The 19,164-nt window shown below is 37.0% G+C and overlaps 1 protein-coding gene across 1 annotated transcript; it reads left to right on the top strand.

Annotated features, from left to right (window-relative positions):
• Positions 1–670: 670 nt before the first annotated feature.
• On the top strand, positions 671–7,705 carry CCDC122 (coiled-coil domain containing 122). The gene is made up of 4 exons (XM_039716784.1): positions 671–784; positions 2,274–2,672; positions 3,770–3,886; positions 7,528–7,705. The coding sequence occupies exons 1-4, from the start codon at positions 671–673 to the stop codon at positions 7,690–7,692; spliced, it is 795 nt and encodes a 264-aa protein (XP_039572718.1). The 3' UTR covers positions 7,693–7,705.
• Positions 7,706–19,164: the final 11,459 nt, after the last annotated feature.

Here is a 19,164-nt window from a genome sequence, read left to right as displayed (position 1 = left end):
TGAAGTTCTAAAAAGAGTAGCAGAGCAGCAGCAGGCACAGGCGTCAGACATAGAAAAAAGCAAAGCAGTTCTTTTCCAATTGCAGGTAATAAACCTTGTTTGGAGTAGTTAAATAAATTATTTTTCATTCGATGAAAAAGTATTTCCTTGAACAAGAGAAGCTGGTGGTACTTAATGTGCGAGTGCATTCAAATGTTAGATGGCTGTTCTGTTCCTGTATGTGGCATTTAGGCTCAGCCAAAACTGTGGGTGTGTGTTTGTAAGGCCACAACACAGCTAAGTCTTCATTACAGCAGGTGAAACGTTGGTTTGTTACCTGGAAAAAAACAAAACAAAAATACTGGGCTTAACCCACAAAGTGAACCCACAACAACTAAATGCCAAGTTAGAGCTTTTTGATTTTTTTAAAAAAAATTGTAATTTCGTAAGAAATTATGGGAGAAGGATTATGCATTTTTTTCAGATTTTCATCACACTGTATAATTTTTTTCTTAGCATCTTTTTTGACACAAAATAGTTTTCTTCCCCCTTATGTTTGAAGTGAGTATCCTAAGTAGTCATTAAATACTAGTATTATTCAGTACTATATTGTAGAACGCTGGATATGTGTAGTTTTTGTGAAGACTCTGTAATAATTTCTTTCATGTTTTATTAAGCTTTCAGGCCTGAAATGGCCAAGGAAAATTCCCCATCGCTAGCTGAAGTTCTAAAAAGAGTAGCAGAGCAGCAGCAGGCACAGGCGTCAGACATAGAAAAAAGCAAAGCAGTTCTTTTCCAATTGCAGGTAATAAACCTTGTTTGGAGTAGTTAAATAAATTATTTTTCATTCGATGAAAAAGTATTTCCTTGAACAAGAGAAGCTGGTGGTACTTAATGTGCGAGTGCATTCAAATGTTAGATGGCTGTTCTGTTCCTGTATGTGGCATTTAGGCTCAGCCAAAACTGTGGGTGTGTGTTTGTAAGGCCACAACACAGCTAAGTCTTCATTACAGCAGGTGAAACAGTTTGTTGCTTGGAAAAAACAAATAAAAAATACTGGGCTTAGCCCACAAAGTGAACCCCCAACAACTAAATGCAAAGTTAGAACTTTTTGTTGTGGTTTTTTTTTTTTAATTGTAATTTCCTAAGAAATTATAGGAGAAGGATTTTACCTTTTTTTTTTCAGATTTTCACCACACTGTATAATTTTTTTTTAGCACCTTTTTTGACACAAAATAGTTCCCCCCCCTTGTATTTGAAGTGAGTATCCTAAGTGGTTATTAAATAATATTATTATTCAGTACTATTTTGTAGAACACTGGATATGTGTAGTTTTTATGAAGACTGTGTGATCATTTCTTTTGTCTTTTATTAAGCTTTCAATTATTGTTTAACCTTCAAGATCAAGTTTCTGTTGAGAAATTACATTTAAGTCTGAGAAAAGACAATTCCAGTGGACATTTTTGAGGATGGAATAACACAAATGGAAATAGTAGCATTCCAATTATAATATCTGTGCATAGCTCTACAAGTGAAACAACTGATATTTGAAATTTTGCACAAAAGTAACATTTCTGAAGCATCAGTGAAATCTTTTATTTTTAGGAATGTCAGTGGGCTGGCCACACTTTACAAGAAGCTATGTCCTGTATCCCAAAATATAGTCTGATGATGATGCAACAATAATTTGTGATCTTACTATTTAAAAACATCTGTTTTAAAACAGACTCAGAGAACTTTAAAGCCCTAGGTAATGACAGGTCCTTTCCAACCTTGATGATTCTGTGATTTCTTATGATGGTTTGAAGTACTGCTTCCTGGTTTTGTTCACTTCTTATCAGTGAGATGAAGTAGAGGCTTTTTTAGGACTAGATCTATATTTCTTACGGGGTTGAAAATAGCTGTGATTAATTCAGCTCTCAGCTACACACCCCTCTATGTGTCTGTGTAGGTTTTCAAGGGATTTTTGGCATCGTAAGTTATTTTTTGTCTGATTAGGACTTCACCAGCTCAAACGTTATATATATATATATGTGTGTGTGTGTGTGTGTGTGTGTGTGTGTGTGTGTGTTATTTAATATTTTAGACTCAATCTCAATTTAAGGGGAGAAGGCTAAGTATTCTTACATTGTGCCTCTAAGATGATGATATTAAGAAACACAAGTCTAATTATCTTCCTTTCAAACCACATCAAACAAGTGAAAATTTAACAGGTTTTTTAAACAGTGTTTAACTAGACACTTCATATCTTCCTCCAAAAATAATTCTTAAATGAACACTGAAATATTTTACAGGCAAAGTGCCAGGAACTAGAAAAAGAAATGAATTCTGTTCAGTTAGAAACAAAGACAACAGAAAGGGAAATACATCTGCAAGATGATGCCATAGAAGTGACAAAATATCACTGTGAAAATCTGGAGGCCCAAGTCAGAGCCCTGTATTCTGAAAATTTTAAATTGAGGTGTGATGCAGAAACAATACAAGAGGAGTTTGAGATGATACTTGCAAGAAATAATGAATATCGGGAAAAAATAAAGGATCATAAACATCTCTTTTGGGAGATGGAAAGTAAATTGCCAATTATGATTGAACTTGCTGAAAAGAAAGTGGTTGTGGAAGAACTAAAGGCAAAGAAAGAGGAGCTAATATGTGATCTGCAGAATCCAGAAGGATCTGTTATAAAACAATTGCAGGTACGATATTTCCTTTTTGATTCTTTCTATGTGAAATAATTTTGATATCGTTCATATAATATGATTATTTTGTCTAATATGTTTATGGTTCATGAGGGACTCACTGCAAGTGAATATAGGTAATTTATAATGCTGCATTAATTGGAAAAATTTTTACTTCAATCTGCAGTTAAAAATATCAGTATGGTTATAAAAAATGTTTATACTGTGTGTTCAAATGAACTCAAATATGCAAATATTACAGGACTGTAAATTAAGCTTTATCATTGGATAAACTTACATGGACACTTTTCAGAATTCTGTGGAAGTTTGCCATATTGTTACATGTTTCAGGTAAGAACACAATATTCTTTAAACTTTGTCAACAAAATAAATTTGAGCTGTTTGCCAGCAGGAAGTAGATTTTATGAGATGGTCATAGAAAAAAAAGAGAGAAAAAACATGTTTGGTATTCTAATCTAACTCTGTTGGTTTTACTTTACCCAATTGCATTTTTTACTAATAGCAGCTACATAGGAATTTTTCACCCTGGAATTTTGCCAATATATGGACAAACACAAGCATGAAGTTGAAATGGGATTGCAGATTTCAACTTTGATGTAACTTGCATTATTGAAAATTTTATGGTACTCTTTTAATGTAAATTGATGAAAATTTGTTTGTACAAAAGATCTTTCAATACTGATAAATAAAGACTAATTAATATCGTATTTTCCTATAAGAAAGAAAAAATATATCTGAAATATTGCATTAAATATTCTTTCATTTTGCATTTAATTACACTTTAAATGAAGACCACCAAATTGAGGTCAAAGTCCTGTACTGTTGTATTTCTTATATTTCAGATCAAGAGTATATATTCTTATAGGTGTAAAACCATGTGGTAAAATATTTAATAGTTAATTTTTAATTACCCAGCCTATATGATTATAACTTTAATTAATATTAATAGGTTTATTGTGAAATTGTTTATTATAGACCTTTATCTCATCTCTATTAATTGAGACTGTTTAGATGAGACAAGTTTAATAAGTATATTAGATGAACCCTGCAACCTTTCAAGGAGTAGATTTCTGTATCTTGACTTACATCTGCAGGAAGAAATCACACTTTTAAAAAGCGAAGTCACAACATTGAAAGATTTAATCAATAAAAGAAGGGATCTGCTGGAAGAAGAGAAAAAAAAGCATGCTAAGCTTAGAAAGGAAATTGAGGTGAGTCATTGGAATAAAATTTAATTGCAGTTCTCCTGATGGAATGTAGATAATGCAAATGAAGTTTGCAGTACTTTGTACAGCATTGCTGGTTATACATTGTTCAAGTATATGCAGTAATGATGCTGTCTTAAATTCTGGGTACTGATAGTCTTTCTAAAATTCAGAGCTTAATTGTGAAGAACATTTTTTTTCTGAAGTCTTTTGAGCAGGACTTCATATGTCAACTTTTGGAATGATTCCTGGAAAAAGAAGAGGTCACTGAATGGTAGTAAAGCAAACGCACATTTTAAAATTTCTGTAATATTTCTGAAATACTTTACATTTCACTGCTGACATGATTATTCATGACTTGATAACTCATCAGTAGAAGAATGAAATGCACCAGGAAATTGGACTTCCCATGAATCTCCCTAATTTAAGCTGACATTAAATTAGGAATAACACAGCAGCTCCTAATTAGCTGACAAGATAAAATTCTGATCAATAGCTAAAACCTTCTCTTTTAAATAATTGAACTATATTTTTCGTTTCGTTCCTCACTAAAATACCCTGTATGATTAGATAATTTTTAATTTGGAAGTTTCATACCATTTATCTTGTCAGTTCAAATAAATGCCACAAAATTTAATGAACAAAGCTTAATAATATAAAGATTAACTGATTTAAGGTTAGGTCTATTGCCCTTTGTAAAATGTAGGAGGAAGAAAGAATCTTTTTTTTTTATGTGACAGTGAACAGAAAGAATTTTTAACCTGAAAAGTAAAACACAGCTGCTTTAGAATAGATCTGCTAGTCAGCATCTGAGAAAATTTTTTATTACCAAGGCAACATCCTCTTAAGAAAATTCTCTAAATCCAAAGTAAATTAGGTAGCCTAAAAATAACATTCTGTTATCAAAATCTGTTTAATTAAGAGGGAAGATTAACCTTCACTTTTGTTCTTCACTTCTTTGGATTACATGTTCTTTCTGTCTCAGAAGGAAGTAGGTTCAAACCCAAAGCCTCTCAGGGTATTATTTTCTATTAAGAACTCTCCTGAAAACAGTCCAATTTTTAATACAAGAACTGACAGTGGATAGACAGAGACATTTATACCCAGCAGTCCTCAGCACAACTTGGGAAAGAATACAAGTCAACACAGGAATCAAGTGAGATACTAGGCACATGGAAGAGGTTTTATTTAGGTGCAGTGGTGGAATTCACCTACAGACTGCTGGCACCTGATGTAATTGTTTGGAGCAAAGGAGGGCAGCTAAGATGGGCTTTGAGGGGAAGCCATATGAGGAGCATCTGAGGTTATTTTGTCTGTTCAGCCTGGAGGAGACTGAGCAGGGACCTCATTGCAGTTAGAGCTTGCTTGTGAGGGGAGGAGGAGGGACAGGCACTGATCTCTGCTCTGTGGTGACCCGTGACAGTATCCGAGGGACTGGCCTGAAGTTGTGTCAGAGGAAGTTCAGGTTGGACATTAGGAAAAGGTTCTTCACTCAGAGAGTGGTTGGGCACTGCAACAGCCTCCCTAGGGAAGTGGTTACAGCACCAAGCCTTCACAGTTCAGGAAGCATTTGGACAATGATCTCAGACACATGGTGTGACACTTGGGAATGTCCTATGCAGGGCCAGGAGCTGGACTTGATGGTCCTGATGGGTCCCTTTCAACTCAATATATTCTGTGACTCTTAAAGCAGCCTGTGGATCTTCTCTTGCTCTCTTTCCTGAGCACCAGCCCCATTGCCCATTTCTTGAAAAGCAGATCCTGTTCCCAGCCTTGGACAGGGTTGTCAGCAATCAGTCAGGGTGGGTATCTGTGTAGGGTTGAGGCTTCAGTCATAAGGATAATTCAACATATCCACAAATAATAGAAAATTCATTGTTATGTAAAAGTAATTTAAAAAAACCTCAACCCAAAAGACTGTCTATTTCCCTGCTGCCCTCTTTCCCCAATGTCAGTGTGTGACTGTATTACTCTTGACAGATGCTTGCCTATCCTGTCCTTAAATGACCCTGGTGGTGGAGATACCTTGAGTGCCCAGACAATTTTTTTCTAGTGTTTGACTTTCATGTACAAAAGATCCAATAAAAAGCACAATGTTGTCCCCTCCCTGTCTCCAGTAATCATATTAGTGCTCCCTCCCTCAGCAGATGTGCCAGACTGTTCCCAATAATGATCTAGAGATGCATTTCTAAAAAAAGCAGATAATATTGATCATAGATGTTTCAGTGTCGTACAATGTAGTCCTAGTGATGCAGATGCCCCAAGCACTCGTTCAGATGAGTGAATCTGACAGCCTCTCTCAAAAAGTTGTAAACAATTATAGTGGAGAGTGAGGTAACATGAAGGCAATGAGGTAACATGAGGTAATAAGCCATTGCCAATAAAATAAGGCAGTAATTTATAGAACACCAGTGTGGCAATTTCCTAGTTATTTGTGAAATTTAGGCAGTGAGACTTGCAGGAAGTCACCGACAGTGCTGTGGGTTCTGCTGCAGCTGTACATCATTGTGTGCACGTGAAATACAGTGTAATAAAGCTTCAGTATGCAGACACAAGAGTAATTATACACTACCACTCATATGCCGTTTAAACTAGGGTAAGTAAGCCCAGATTTCATTAAGGGAATGCCCATTATTTCCATTTTTATTGCAGTGAGCGTTTCATTCTTTTAACACTTTGGAATGCAAATTTACTTCTCCACATAAAGCAGCAATGAGGGCAGAATTGACAGTCCTGCATTGCCGCAGTATTGCCTAAGAAAAATGTGCCATTTTAAATGCAGTGCAGCTACAAAGGTGCTACTACAGTCAGCAAGGTTACCTCATTTGTATTCCCATTTATGCCCAAACATGCTTGTCAAAGAATGAAAATTTCTTCTTTCTCACTTCTCATTTTGGAGCCTCAAATCTTCTACATGCAGAGCCTTGCCAGAGATGTCACATGCTGTCCTTGAGTGGTGGCAGCTACAAAGGTGCTACTACAGTCAGCAAGGTTACCTCATTTGTATTCCCATTTATGCCCAAACATGCTTGTCAAAGAATGAAACCTCTCATTTTGGAGCTTCAAATCTTCCACATGCAGAGCTTTGCCAGAGATGTCACATGCTGTCCTTGGATAGTATTTACTTGTTAAATTTTAAACATCTACAGAGCAGGTATCCACACTGACCTCCACACTTAGGGTCTTAGTAGGACAGAGCTTTTCTTTCCTTAATGGGAAAGTGAGGCATGATTCATGTCCTAAACCAGATATCTGAAATAAGTCAGATGAATGCTTGAGGGCCACTCAGGACCTTTGCTGAATTAAAAGGCACCTCTACCATGAGTGGCAAACAGAGGCGTGGCACTGCAGTTTGCGAGGCACTTCATGCAGGCAGGACAAGCAGGCAGGGTTACAGCTTTTCTTGGTAGTAAGATTTGCTGTGTGTTGTTTGTGGTGTTTCTCTTGGTTGGTAGGTTTTGGGATTTCTGGTAGTAGTGGTTTGTGTGCAATTCAAGACTGTAGTTAGTACAAGTGTACGTAAACAAATGGAACCCTCCAAAAAGGTTTTGTCTGTCCAGACCCGTTCCTGAGCTGAACTGACTTCTGTAAATAGTTTTACTGGAATGAAATTTTGAAGTTTGGTTTTTTTTTTGTTTTTTTTTTAGGTACAGAATAAGAGATATGATGCTATATTAAAACGTTTGCATTGCCAACTGAACAAAGTCCATTCAAATAAAAGACAATGGCACTGGAACATTCAGCAGTTGGAGAAGAAGGCTGCAGAACTAAGAAAGTGTCTTGAAGTAGCAGAGTTACAAAACATCATGTAACAAACTTTACAAAGAATAGAATGTGCGTAATTTTTTCCAGGCAGGGTTTTTTTTTTTTTTTTTCTGGAAATGCTAGGAATCTTAAATAGCCTGATAACTCAGCTAGGCCTCAGTGATTTCTTTCTTTTTAAAGTTTTTCTCTCTTTCACTTTGTGGCCTGAACTAATAGCCACAATAATGAGTTAGCTGTTCAGGAATAACTTACCTGTTCAGGAAGAAAGTTACTGTCACTTCCAGGTGTTTTCAAAATATGTGTCAATTTTATCTAAAAAGTTATTTAAAAGTCAACCAAACAAGATTTGGGAAGTTCCTTTATATTTCATTTGGTCTCCAAAGGTTGGGATATGCACTGCTTTTCCTACAGAGAAATTAATATTGGTATATATTTGTACTCCTGAAACACCAAAGATCTTTTACCTTTTATCTATATCCCTTCTTATTGCAACTTGCCAGGGAACTCTGAAAGCTTTGATGGCCCATATTTTGCTCTGTGGGAAACTCATACAGAAGATGCTACAGTCTGCCAGGATGTTTTGGCATGGTGGCCAAAGGCTGTCCGGTTGTAAAAGGCTTTGGAACAAGTACACTCTGAACTGGACTTCAAATAATCTGACTTCAACTGGTCTAATAGCTGTTAGCAAAGAGGAGTGAGCAGGTACCATGTCTGGACAGCTTGTAGAATGGAACAACTCACTTTCAAGAAACAGGAATGCATTATAGATTGATGATAGAGGAATTTTTTGACTAGAGGATTTTAACTAATATCAGCCATCTAACGTCTAAGTGCTTAATGATCTAAGATGACTCAACATAAATGACAATGTATTAAAAATTCTTGTTAAAACAGTAGTGAACAGTAGCCATTTTCGTTTACTTTCTTTTTATTTTTATATTGCTTGGGATTTGAAGAATTTACAGTACTTTCCCTACTCTTACATTTAAGGCAGTCGTTCTGCTTGAACATAACTTGTAATGTTTATCTGTTCTATGAAAGTAGCTTTTTATTTAAGGTGTTGTCTTGAATAATTTAGATTTACCTTTACTCGTGAATATAAAATGAAGACTTGACTATTTACTGTGAAAAATGTTAAACTGCTTATATATTGTTATCTTAGGAAAGCAAGGCTTAAAATATAGTGCCATTATTACCTTCATATATTCATATATATTTACATTTCCCTTAATATGTTATTTCACTTAATATAAAGTTATTTTAAGCAATATCCTGATTCATTAAGGCTCTCTCTCAACACTGTTAGTCTCTCAAGGCTTCTTTGCTCAGTCTTTTTCCTTTGCAATAATATGAACCACGCTGCTTTCATTACAGCAATAAAGTAGAAATAAAAACCTTAATAACCAAATCTATAGTAACAGTATGTCCTGAATATTGAGTCTTATTGAGTATGTAGTGCAAAGCTGTAACATTACAATTGTTTATCCCTACACAGAGCAAAATAGCATCCATTTTATGCATGTGCGTCTTCTAGGAAGAGTCCAGATCTGAAAAGCTGGAGAATTTACTGTGTTATTGTTAGTTTCAGCAATTAACTGCTCTTCTTTTATTTTGCATTATTCCTAGTTTCAGTTTATTCATCCTTCAAGTGAAATGAATGTACTTTATGTCAAGTACAATGACATAAGTAAAAATACTAATGTGCTGTCTTCTTGATGCATTAAATAGTTCAAGCCTTCTAAAGCTACTGATTATCAGATCTGACCAATAGCTTTAGCTTAATGTATCGCCCCCAAAGCGGTACTACATCCAACATTTTTGGGGTCTTAAGATCATGAACCCTTAAGTATGCCTTTTACCACTGATACTCTCTTGTTTTTATTTTTAGTTTCTCATTAGTTCTGCTCCAGAACAATTAAAGCATCAGAATATGCTTTGTATCTTACTTCAATTAAGTTCACTTTGACATCTATTACCGTGGTCTAATGTCACAGTTTAGCCTTGAGTTTATTACCAGGTGAAAACAACTACAGCAAACAATCCAAACCTTCTAATGTAACAACAATATCACGCCTTTGTTTTTCTTTCTGACCAATGAAGATGTTCATTATGACTTCCCTGGGAATTAGGATGTTTTCTGCATTATCAACACATGTACAGAATGACTCACTCATCTCAAATAAATACCTTGGACTTACATCTTCCTTGTTCCTTTTTCATAAATCTCAGTAATTTCCGGTATCTCAAATTACTTCTGTGGTTCTTTGTATATGTTTTGAAATTGTTTAATATAACTTAACAGGGGGCTGTGTATAGTACTTTGTATAGTATATACAAGGGCTGTGTATAGTACTCATTTACAGCTACATGTGGAGGAAATGTTCCCTTCTATACAAACACCTTCCTATCATCCAAGGTCTAAGTTGTCTTATAGTCCTTCTTGCTCTTTGCCTGAGAGCCTATGTGTTTTTCCTGCTGGGACCCTTGACCCTTTCTTAGGATCTCAGCTACCAAACGTAGCTTTTCTTCAGTGTAAAACTTCTTTTTCAGTATACAAACTTAAACAGTAGCTACATTTTGTGGCAATAAGGCTGAGAAACTGAGATGTACTTTAATTTCCAAATCTCGCTCCATTCATACAGGGGCACAGCTAAACCATGCAACAGTTCCTATCTGGCTCACACAGATGAGTTTCTTGGTAGAACCAGGATGTGAATTGGAAGGAATCACAAGTAGCCAAGAATTTTTTGGTACAGAGTTCTGCTAATACCAAGGAATCCCCAGTAGTTACTAGAGTATTTGAGGCACAACTTAGTCCATCTAAATATGTATATTGAAAAAACAAGTTTTATTAAACTATGCATGCACTGATTGCTGTTGTCATCCCACCTCTCTGTCCTAGTCAAATGCCACAATTATTATCTCTCATCCCACATAGACACATGATTTGTGTGTTTTACTGCCTTAAAACATGAGTTGATTAATTTTTAATTTTGGAAGCTTTGTCCTCAGTTTCCAACAGACTTCTACTTTAGCCAGTGACTACACCTGAAATCTGTATTCAGTGCTACACACCACATTTTAGAGGATCAAACACATTTTATGCACTTGAATTAAACAGACCTTTATATAGCAAAGTACTTACATATTTTCCCAGGTGCAGCATCTCAAATTTAACATTCAGAAAATAAATATAAGGAAGGTATAAACATTTTACTAGGGAATTACAGTTAATTGGGAGAAAACCTCATCTGGAGCAAAAAAGTCAGCTGAAACAAGGAAATATAAATTATTGCCTTCCCTAAACTATCAGCATTCTGTACAACAAACAAAAAAGAAATTGTGTAGCTTTTTATAACAATGTCTAGTTTCAACAAATCCTGGCAATGTCCTGAGGCTTATTTTTCTTGGTACAACACTGAACAGTAGCAGTTCGATTTCAGGGCATTTTTCACCCCCTTAGCAAGCAAGCACAGACAACAGGAAAATGGTTTATTATTTTTGGGAAATAACTTAGTGAATGAACTTTGTATTCTTAGTACATGAAGCTCTTCCAGCTCCAAACTGTGCTGTCAAACCCATATCAGTAATTTTGGAGGATGGGTGCAGGGCTACGGGAAGAATTTCAGGCTTCAGTGCTCCGTAGAAAATGGCAAGAGGAGTCACTGCCCACACTGAACAGCGAACAGCAATGAGAAGTGGGCATGTAAATATCTAAGCGTGGGAAAACTCACCAACCAATGAGTCCTACCCACCACCTAGGGAAACTTTAAAGCACAGGAAACTGAATTTATTCCAACAATATGGTGTCAATGAATAGGAGAGTACTCGGGGAATTCCACACTTGACAGGGAAAATATACAGCTGTTGAATCACTCATGACTTGCAGCAAATGTACTGCTGTATGATAAAGGGAGGTATTTCCCCATGCTGTAAGCCAGTGCTCCACAGGAAACCCTTTCGTGTGACTCAGCAAACTCAGGTGCTGGAAGCAGAGGAAATGTGTCAGATAATGCAGACATTCCTGCTAAAGTCGCTGCTCTTATCAAGGCTGCACCAGATAAACAACATAAAAACAGAACAACAGAACAACAGAGGAGGGGAAGAGGGTTGGGGGTAGACACCAGTGCTGTGCTGCTTTGCCTCTCTAACAGCGTGCTTTGTCCCTCAGGAGAGTCACTTGCAGAGCTGTGTTCATGAGTGTGACAGGAAGTGGTGCACGATATTCTACCATAGTTCTTACATGATGCTTCAGAGAAGAAGAATCATGGCCACATCATGCACTGAGAGTGGGGAAACCCCCAGAGAGTGGGGAAAACCCCCAAATTTTAGAACTCTTAGCTGATTTTCTGAAATGCATAAATATATTATTACCAAAGTAATTATTAGACTCTTTGTTAAAATGCAGCTGTAGCATGTAACTCTGGGTCATGTGGAGGCTGTGGCTTTTTGAGGAACTGCCTTTAAAGAGTGGTGAGGCACTTGCACAGGTTGCCTGTAGAGGTTGTGGATGCCCCATCCCTGAAATCTTTCAAGGTCAGGTTGGACTGGGCTTAGAGCAAGCTGATCTACTTGAAGATGTCCCTGCTCATTCCAGGGGTTTCGGACTAGAATGGCCTTTAAAAATCCCTTATAAGCCAAACCATTCTATGTTTCTGTGAAAGCAAACAGAAAAGACAGCTTCACCATGTCACTAAATATAAATCTTGTTGAAAATGGTTGCTACAATAACGAGCAAATGACAATGATTTGTGTGGAACAGGGATTTCTCCTGTTAGGAAATCACATGAGTTCTTTCTACCTTTCCCAGTAACTTTTTAATTTAAAATAGTTCAATGTTTGTACAGAATTCAATAAAATTGTATCTAAATCTTTTCAAGAGCAGCAAGCTTCTTAATCTCTCATTTTATTATAAGCACCATATACCATATATTCAACAATTATTGACTGTCACTTATTGTCATAAAAGCTTCGATGTCTTTCTGTCATCTGCACGTTGTATTAATTAACGCCATCTATGACTTGCAGTGATTTCAGCAAGGTTGCACTGACTTTCTGAGGTGGAACAAGCACCGGCATTTGAAACGCAGCTGCTGCTTCCCCGCACTGGCACTGAAGTCCAATAGTTCCCTCCAGTGGTGAAACGGCTTCTTACATGATAAAGGCGCCTTTCATCCTCCGCTTTCGAAGGTCAATCCTTACCGTAAGAAGCGTTAACATTTCTACAGAGCACGATGTATAATCCCAAATGCTATTTTTTTTCCTCTAAAAGCACAGAATGAAAAGGAGATGCTGCGCATTCCAGCTTTTACAACAACTGGAGGATTCAATGCACTCAGTCTTAATTTTTTATCTGCTTTTTAATCTCAGACCTTCTGTTTTAATTTTAGTTATAATGAAAAGTCCACTAAAAACTTAAGGAATGCACATTTTTTCTTATAAAATAATGAAAAATATTTGGTTTTTTCTGCTACAAATTTTTCCTTAGGTCACTATCTTCTTAGTAAGAATTATTCTGTTTAAGATCCTTGTCTCGCCACTCTTTGATGAAGAATATATTTCAGAATTATCAGATCAGACTCACAGCTGACTAAAACTGATGACAGTTGATAGTTACAGATTTACAACATATTATGTAAACGTGTGTTTTCAGGCTTCTTAAATAACTCTGCCTGGATTGAGTCTTTTGGCCTGAAACTGCAGTTCTGTCTCAAGGTCAGTGTTCTGGAAAGCTGAAACATAAGGTATGAATGTCACTGCTCGAGGCTCCCAATATACTTGACAAGACAAAGGCATACTGCAGCTGATTCAGCTCTTGCATGCCTTATGGCAGAGTCTGGCTCTTCTCAGACACTTCAAAGGAATCCTAGTGCAACTCTCCTTAAATTAAAAGATTCAATTAAATACCTATTTTGTGTGATATAAGCCCAGAAACAGCACAGACTGTCTGTTGTTTACGCATATTTAAAGGTTTATTTTATGGCTGTATGCTGTGGAGAAAATGACAGCTTTGGTGGGGGATTTTAAGGGAAGAAGGAAGACAGTTTCAGGAAGGAAGTCAGTCAATGACTGACTTTTAGATTTTTTTCTCTTTTTGAGTATTGGCACAGAATTCTAATCTATTGAATCCCGACTTTATAACATTCCTATAAAATGTACACTAATAGACCAGTGGCCTTCTCAATCCTCTTGGATAAAAGCTATCTGAGGCTTGTGATTAAAATTTTATCCTCGGGCTTTGTCATATCTCTCATATTTACTACAGGATTGGAATGCCCTGCCTCAGGTGCAGTACTAATATGTTATCTACCTTTTGTGCATCTCTACTAAAATTATTACTATGTCTCAAATTATGAGTTCATATTGTTGCTAAGACTTCTTTAATTGCTAGTGCATTTATTTTGGGTTAACTGGTACAATTGGGAAAGCAAGCAAGTATTTTTGCAGAGGAGAGCATGGGTATCTCAAGTTTTTTCCCAGTTATATCTGATGGTACTTCCTTTTTAGTCATGGAAGGAAAGAAACACTTTCAGGGATGCTTCATCTGAACTGCTTTACATGGTTGCTTTAGGATGACAGGAATTGTGCCCTAAAAAGTCCCTCTCAGTTGACTGTAAAGAAGTGGATGAGAGAAGTGTCACTAGCTCAGGTGTAAATAATTATTATTCTGATGTATAAAGTAAGGTAAGATGAATCCAAGCCTCAAATTCTTAAGCCATCACAGCCACAAGATCACTATTAGTAAAGGCTCTTTATTGTCTTATTGCTGGCCACATATTTTTCTTTCTAGCATTTCTAGCTTTCCCTATTGATTTCCTAGGCTGCAAGCTTCTCATTTATATATTATGTTCAATAATGTAACAATTGGATGTTGTCCTGTTTTCCCAAATGTTATACTGGGGAGGTGCCTTTAACAGCCATTTCCATTTGCAGTGAACCAGAGTAGGCTTTTGGCTAAAGGTTTTCACTTTCATGGTGGAGTACTCTCCTTTTTAGCATATTTTCAGTTTCTGTCATAGACCTCCCATTTTCCTTTTTCTTTTCTTTCTATCTGCTTTTCTTCAGACTCACAATTTTCATCAGCTATGGAAAAATAGCCATTTTGCCTCATCAGCTAATATTCAGGGGAATCACCTTGCCTGTCTTGGACACCTATTTAGAATTTAGTAACTCTCATTGTGGGGTACCTTGCTCTTTGCATTGACTGTGGAGGAGATCTGGATGAGAAGAAATCTACCTCTTGGGTTGCTGACATGAGGTAAGATGAGATTTCCTAGGCCTCTAAGATGGCTGGCATGTTGCCTTCTAGGACGTTGGCTCTGTTGCCTGAAGAAAGAGTCCAGGGCAAATAGTTCTAAACTCATGGTGGATGATTAAAATTACATGACATAAATCCCATCCATTATCTCCAGTTATCCCTGACTGACTCCAGGCCAGGAATTAATGTAGCTCTATCCATCATAGTGAGACCATAATTGAGTTACTCTACACTGAGAGCAATAATACTTTCTGTATTAAAGGATAGCATGGAATAATTTTAGAAACTCTAATAAGTTGTGTGACCTCCATGCTACATTTCTGAAATTGAATTCTCCCATGGCAAGACAATTGCTCCCCCGCAGTCTGCCTCTCACTGCAGACAAGTCATAAGAAATAATTCAGCTATGGTTTCATGGTCTATAAAGAATTTCCCTCCTTCCCACTCTGCTGTATTCTCTTCATGTCTTCGATGTTTTAGCACATTCACAATTAGTTTGTGAATGATCAGGATATACAGACAGGTTAGCAGTGTCTTTGTAGTACCACCTCTGCATCATTCACTACTTCACCTCTTGCCCTAAACAAATTTTTTCTTAAAGGTCTTTAGCATTCCAGTCATGTGAATTGTCTCACCAGCTGTTAATAATACTTGCGTGGTGAAAATTTCCAGAGTCTTCTTTGCCATCTGGACTTTTAAAATTAGTACCTAATGACCAGAAAAACTTTGATCAGCGGTTGGAAACAAACTTTGACAAGTGTAGGAGAGGAATGTGACTGGGAGACAGACACAGGCTACAATGAGTAGAAGCTGTAGTAATTGGTGAGGGGAAAACAGTAGCACATAGATCTGTATCCATTTTATACTACAGAGCCTGTAGTGGAGCATGAGGTTCCTAAGTCTGAAAAATCCTCAATGGTCAGCTGATAAGCTTGTCTTGCTCCAGCTGCTGGAGAACAGTAACAGTACATGTTACTGCCCGGGTCTGTTAACTCATGTGATAGGGACCCATGCAAAAGATCTGAAGGATTGATCCTGTTGTTAACTCCGCAAATGTCAGAAAAATCTCACCAGGTTACTCTTTTTTAAACTGGCTCTTTCAACTAAGCTATTTGTTGATGCTCAGTTTTCTGTGGAACTCCTTTCTCCTCTTCACAGCTCCTCCAGTGCTTCTTCACAGGGTGAAGTAGCTGCTTACATTCTTTAAGGCAGTAAGTATAGCAGCTGGAGAGGTAGCACCTAGATCCCATTGCAGCTCAACACCGCAGCTTCTCCTTAACTCTGTGATCTAATGGCTCAAGTGTGTTCAGCACCATGGGACCCCACCTTTTGCTGTCTTCTGCACTAGAAAATAAATGTTTTGAAAGTCCCAAGTGAAAGAGAGTTTTCGTATTAATATTCTGTGTTGTGCTGCAGGCTCTCTAAGGTATTCTGTTATTCTGCAGTAGTGTATAGCAGTTCCTAAACCTCCAATACCCTCAAGATCTGTTTTTACATTCATTTGAGAATTTGAGTTTTGGTGAGCTACCCACAATAACAGAAAAGTTGTATGGCTGAAGTTGGAATCCTACCCAGAGTGAGGTTTCTAACAGAAGCATGTGGAGAAGAAATTCATCCCAGTGCAATTACGTAATTCGCTGGTCTGGTTCTGAGTGAAGCTGTGTGCAGAAAATATTTTATTTTCTAGATAGGAAAAAACCATTTTTCAACAGGTTGTTTGCATTACTGTACACAACTCCTCCCTGAATTGCTGGAAAATGTGTTTCTATAGCCATACCCATTTTAATGAACTTCTCCTTTATAACTATTCAATTATTCATTCTGCTGCTCAAGAAAACCAGCATAACAATGATTTAACACAGCACTACAGCAATTAGCACTCACAAAACAACAAAGAAACACCTCGCTACTCAAAAGGGGATCAAAGTGTGAAATCACAAGTAACTCATTACAAAAGTAAATCATTACAATAACACCACTTCAGTTCTTAATAGCAATCACAGTCTTTTGGTGGATTTGACTCCTTTCCTTCAATACCTAAAAAGAAGCTACAGAGGATGCTTATTCCATTTTAAGAAATGTAGTAATTAAAAATTTCAAAGCTTTTCTGGTTTTCTGTTAAAAAGTAGGATCTAATAGATCAGTTGCTGAATCACTGCAGCTTTTGTGTAGTCTAAACCCTCTCACTTCAGTAAGCTGGAGTCTGGAGTGGAAAAAGGAACCATATGTTGGCAGTTACACCTGTAGGGTGTTTATCTGTCACTTTGAAAACTTAATCTAACTCACTTTGCCTTCATATTGCCCAAGCAGCTGCAGATGGCTTTCTTTCCATTTGAATGGCTTTGAATTCTCTGCTTCTCTCATAAGTACTTGCTTGCTTTATTTTGTTTTTGTCCTCATTATACATTTTATTACTAGGTGATGGTAGAAGGGATTTTGACCACTTTTTATGCTATTGGCACCAGACATTTTCCTAAACATGCTTACTTAGATCTTTGAAAGTGCTAATTTTCTCATACAAAGTGAGTGTTAAACTTTATTTAGTGTCCTTCCCAAATGCTTTAATTTTCTGATACCTGTTAGTATAGTTTTATTTGCTTTTAATACTTGCATGTGGAAAACAATGTACATTGGGAAACAAACAATACAAAAGCTGTCATAAAGCATAAAGGAGCAGCTGATCAGAGAAACAGCAATGCAACGTTGTTTTTAGAAGCAATGGAACACAAGAAAAGCTGACATATTGTTATGCTAACATTTTTAATTAATGATGTATAGAAGGTCAAGTATAAATGAGAAAGAGAAGATCTGCTAATAGAAAACATGTGCTAGTATACTAAAAATAGAAGTTTAAATATGTGCAATAGAAAAGTTGAAAATTCTGATTAAATGTTTGCTTGGAAATACATTGGTTTTTTTTCTCTGCTGAATGGAAAATGAGGCATACTTGTGAGGGATAACAAAAGGGAAACTTTGGCATTGAGACCAGTGTGAAATTACCAGTGTGAAATACATGCCCATTTTATTTCTTCCTCATTCATTTATGGCAGTTGTCTTTGGGGCATAGCTGGGGACAAGTTTGTTTAACCTGAGGGTTGCTTTGAATCGATAGCCAAGTGGGAGTATTCCTTCAGTGGGGATTTAGCAGTCATGAAAGTGAATGGTCTGTTTCACAGCCATCAAACCTCTCATTTCTGCAGCTGTGCCTAGTAAACTCCAGCTGGGAACGACGCTCCTCAGCAGATACACCAGTGGAGTTCTTTAGTGCTGGGATTCCAAGTAATTCCTCTCCCTCCACAGCCTGCGCTTGATGTTGTGGCAGACTTACCTTAGTGGAATGGGCAGCAAGGCAGGGGATCACCTGCAGTGAAGAATTCACCCTCTCCTCAAGTAAGTGTCTGTTGGTGAAATTAATTGCTGTAAGAAAGCAGAATTGCCCTGCAGTGGTGTCCTTCACTAGAGTTTTTTTGTGGCATTGGAGATGCCACAGCAAATCTTCTCTTCCTGTGTTTGGGACAGAGATGGTGACATTCAGAAAAGTCAAGGCAAACAGTTGCTTTTGAATTTCAAATTACCTTTTCTGTTGAGGTACTCCACAGATGGTTCTGCCAGCATTTCCCGTTAAAATCTCCTATATTTAGAAATACACAGCTCCATCAAGAATGAAAGTACAGAACTTGGCCCTCTAGAGGGTGATTTTATCCATGTGAGATAATTAAACAGATCCACATGGACAGTAAAATTCCTTTTTAGACACCTGTGGCATTATACTCCTTCCATTCAATAAACATTTTGCTTGTTTTACTGCATGTTAAATGGCTGATCTGTAATGAGTAATTTCGTTTCATTTTAATGAAAAAACAGAAAAATTCTTAAAAAACACAGAAAACTTACCAACTTTGCTCAAAAGTGAAATGCAGACAGAATCTCTGATATTGTACCTCCCCTAAAGCAATATAATCATGGTCATTTACTGTCCCAGAGCTTATAAAATATGGCAGAGACATTACAGAAGACAAAGCCACAACTGTTACTGCAAAGTTACTAAGATTTGTAGTCAGTAATCTGTGGAGAAGGAGAAAATGTGAAAGCTGAAGAGTAACATAGTATAAAGACTGTAATCTGGTGCCATTTTTAAAACTGGAACAGTTTGAGGTAACTGGTCTCAAACTTCCACTGTTTCCAGCGTGCTTCTGAATTCTCTTCCAGTTTTAACTGCAGACTTTCATTCTGCTCTTGGCTGCAAATCCTGCTTTTGCAA

This window comes from Passer montanus, unplaced genomic scaffold, assembly GCF_014805655.1.
Source record: "Passer montanus isolate IOZ18808 unplaced genomic scaffold, ASM1480565v1 scaffold36, whole genome shotgun sequence".
Lineage (NCBI taxonomy): Eukaryota > Metazoa > Chordata > Aves > Passeriformes > Passeridae > Passer > Passer montanus.
This window is presented reverse-complemented; position numbering and strand designations above follow the sequence as displayed.

Bases quoted from the DNA above. Each gene is read 5' to 3' on its own strand.
- CCDC122 (XM_039716784.1), top strand. From the start codon at position 671: ATGGCCAAGGAAAATTCCCCATCGCTAGCTGAAGTTCTAAAAAGAGTA. The intron at 785-2,273 runs GTAATAAACCTT...AATATTTTACAG, and splicing joins CAGTTCTTTTCCAATTGCAG to GCAAAGTGCCAGGAACTAGA. The intron at 2,673-3,769 runs GTACGATATTTC...TTACATCTGCAG, and splicing joins CTGTTATAAAACAATTGCAG to GAAGAAATCACACTTTTAAA.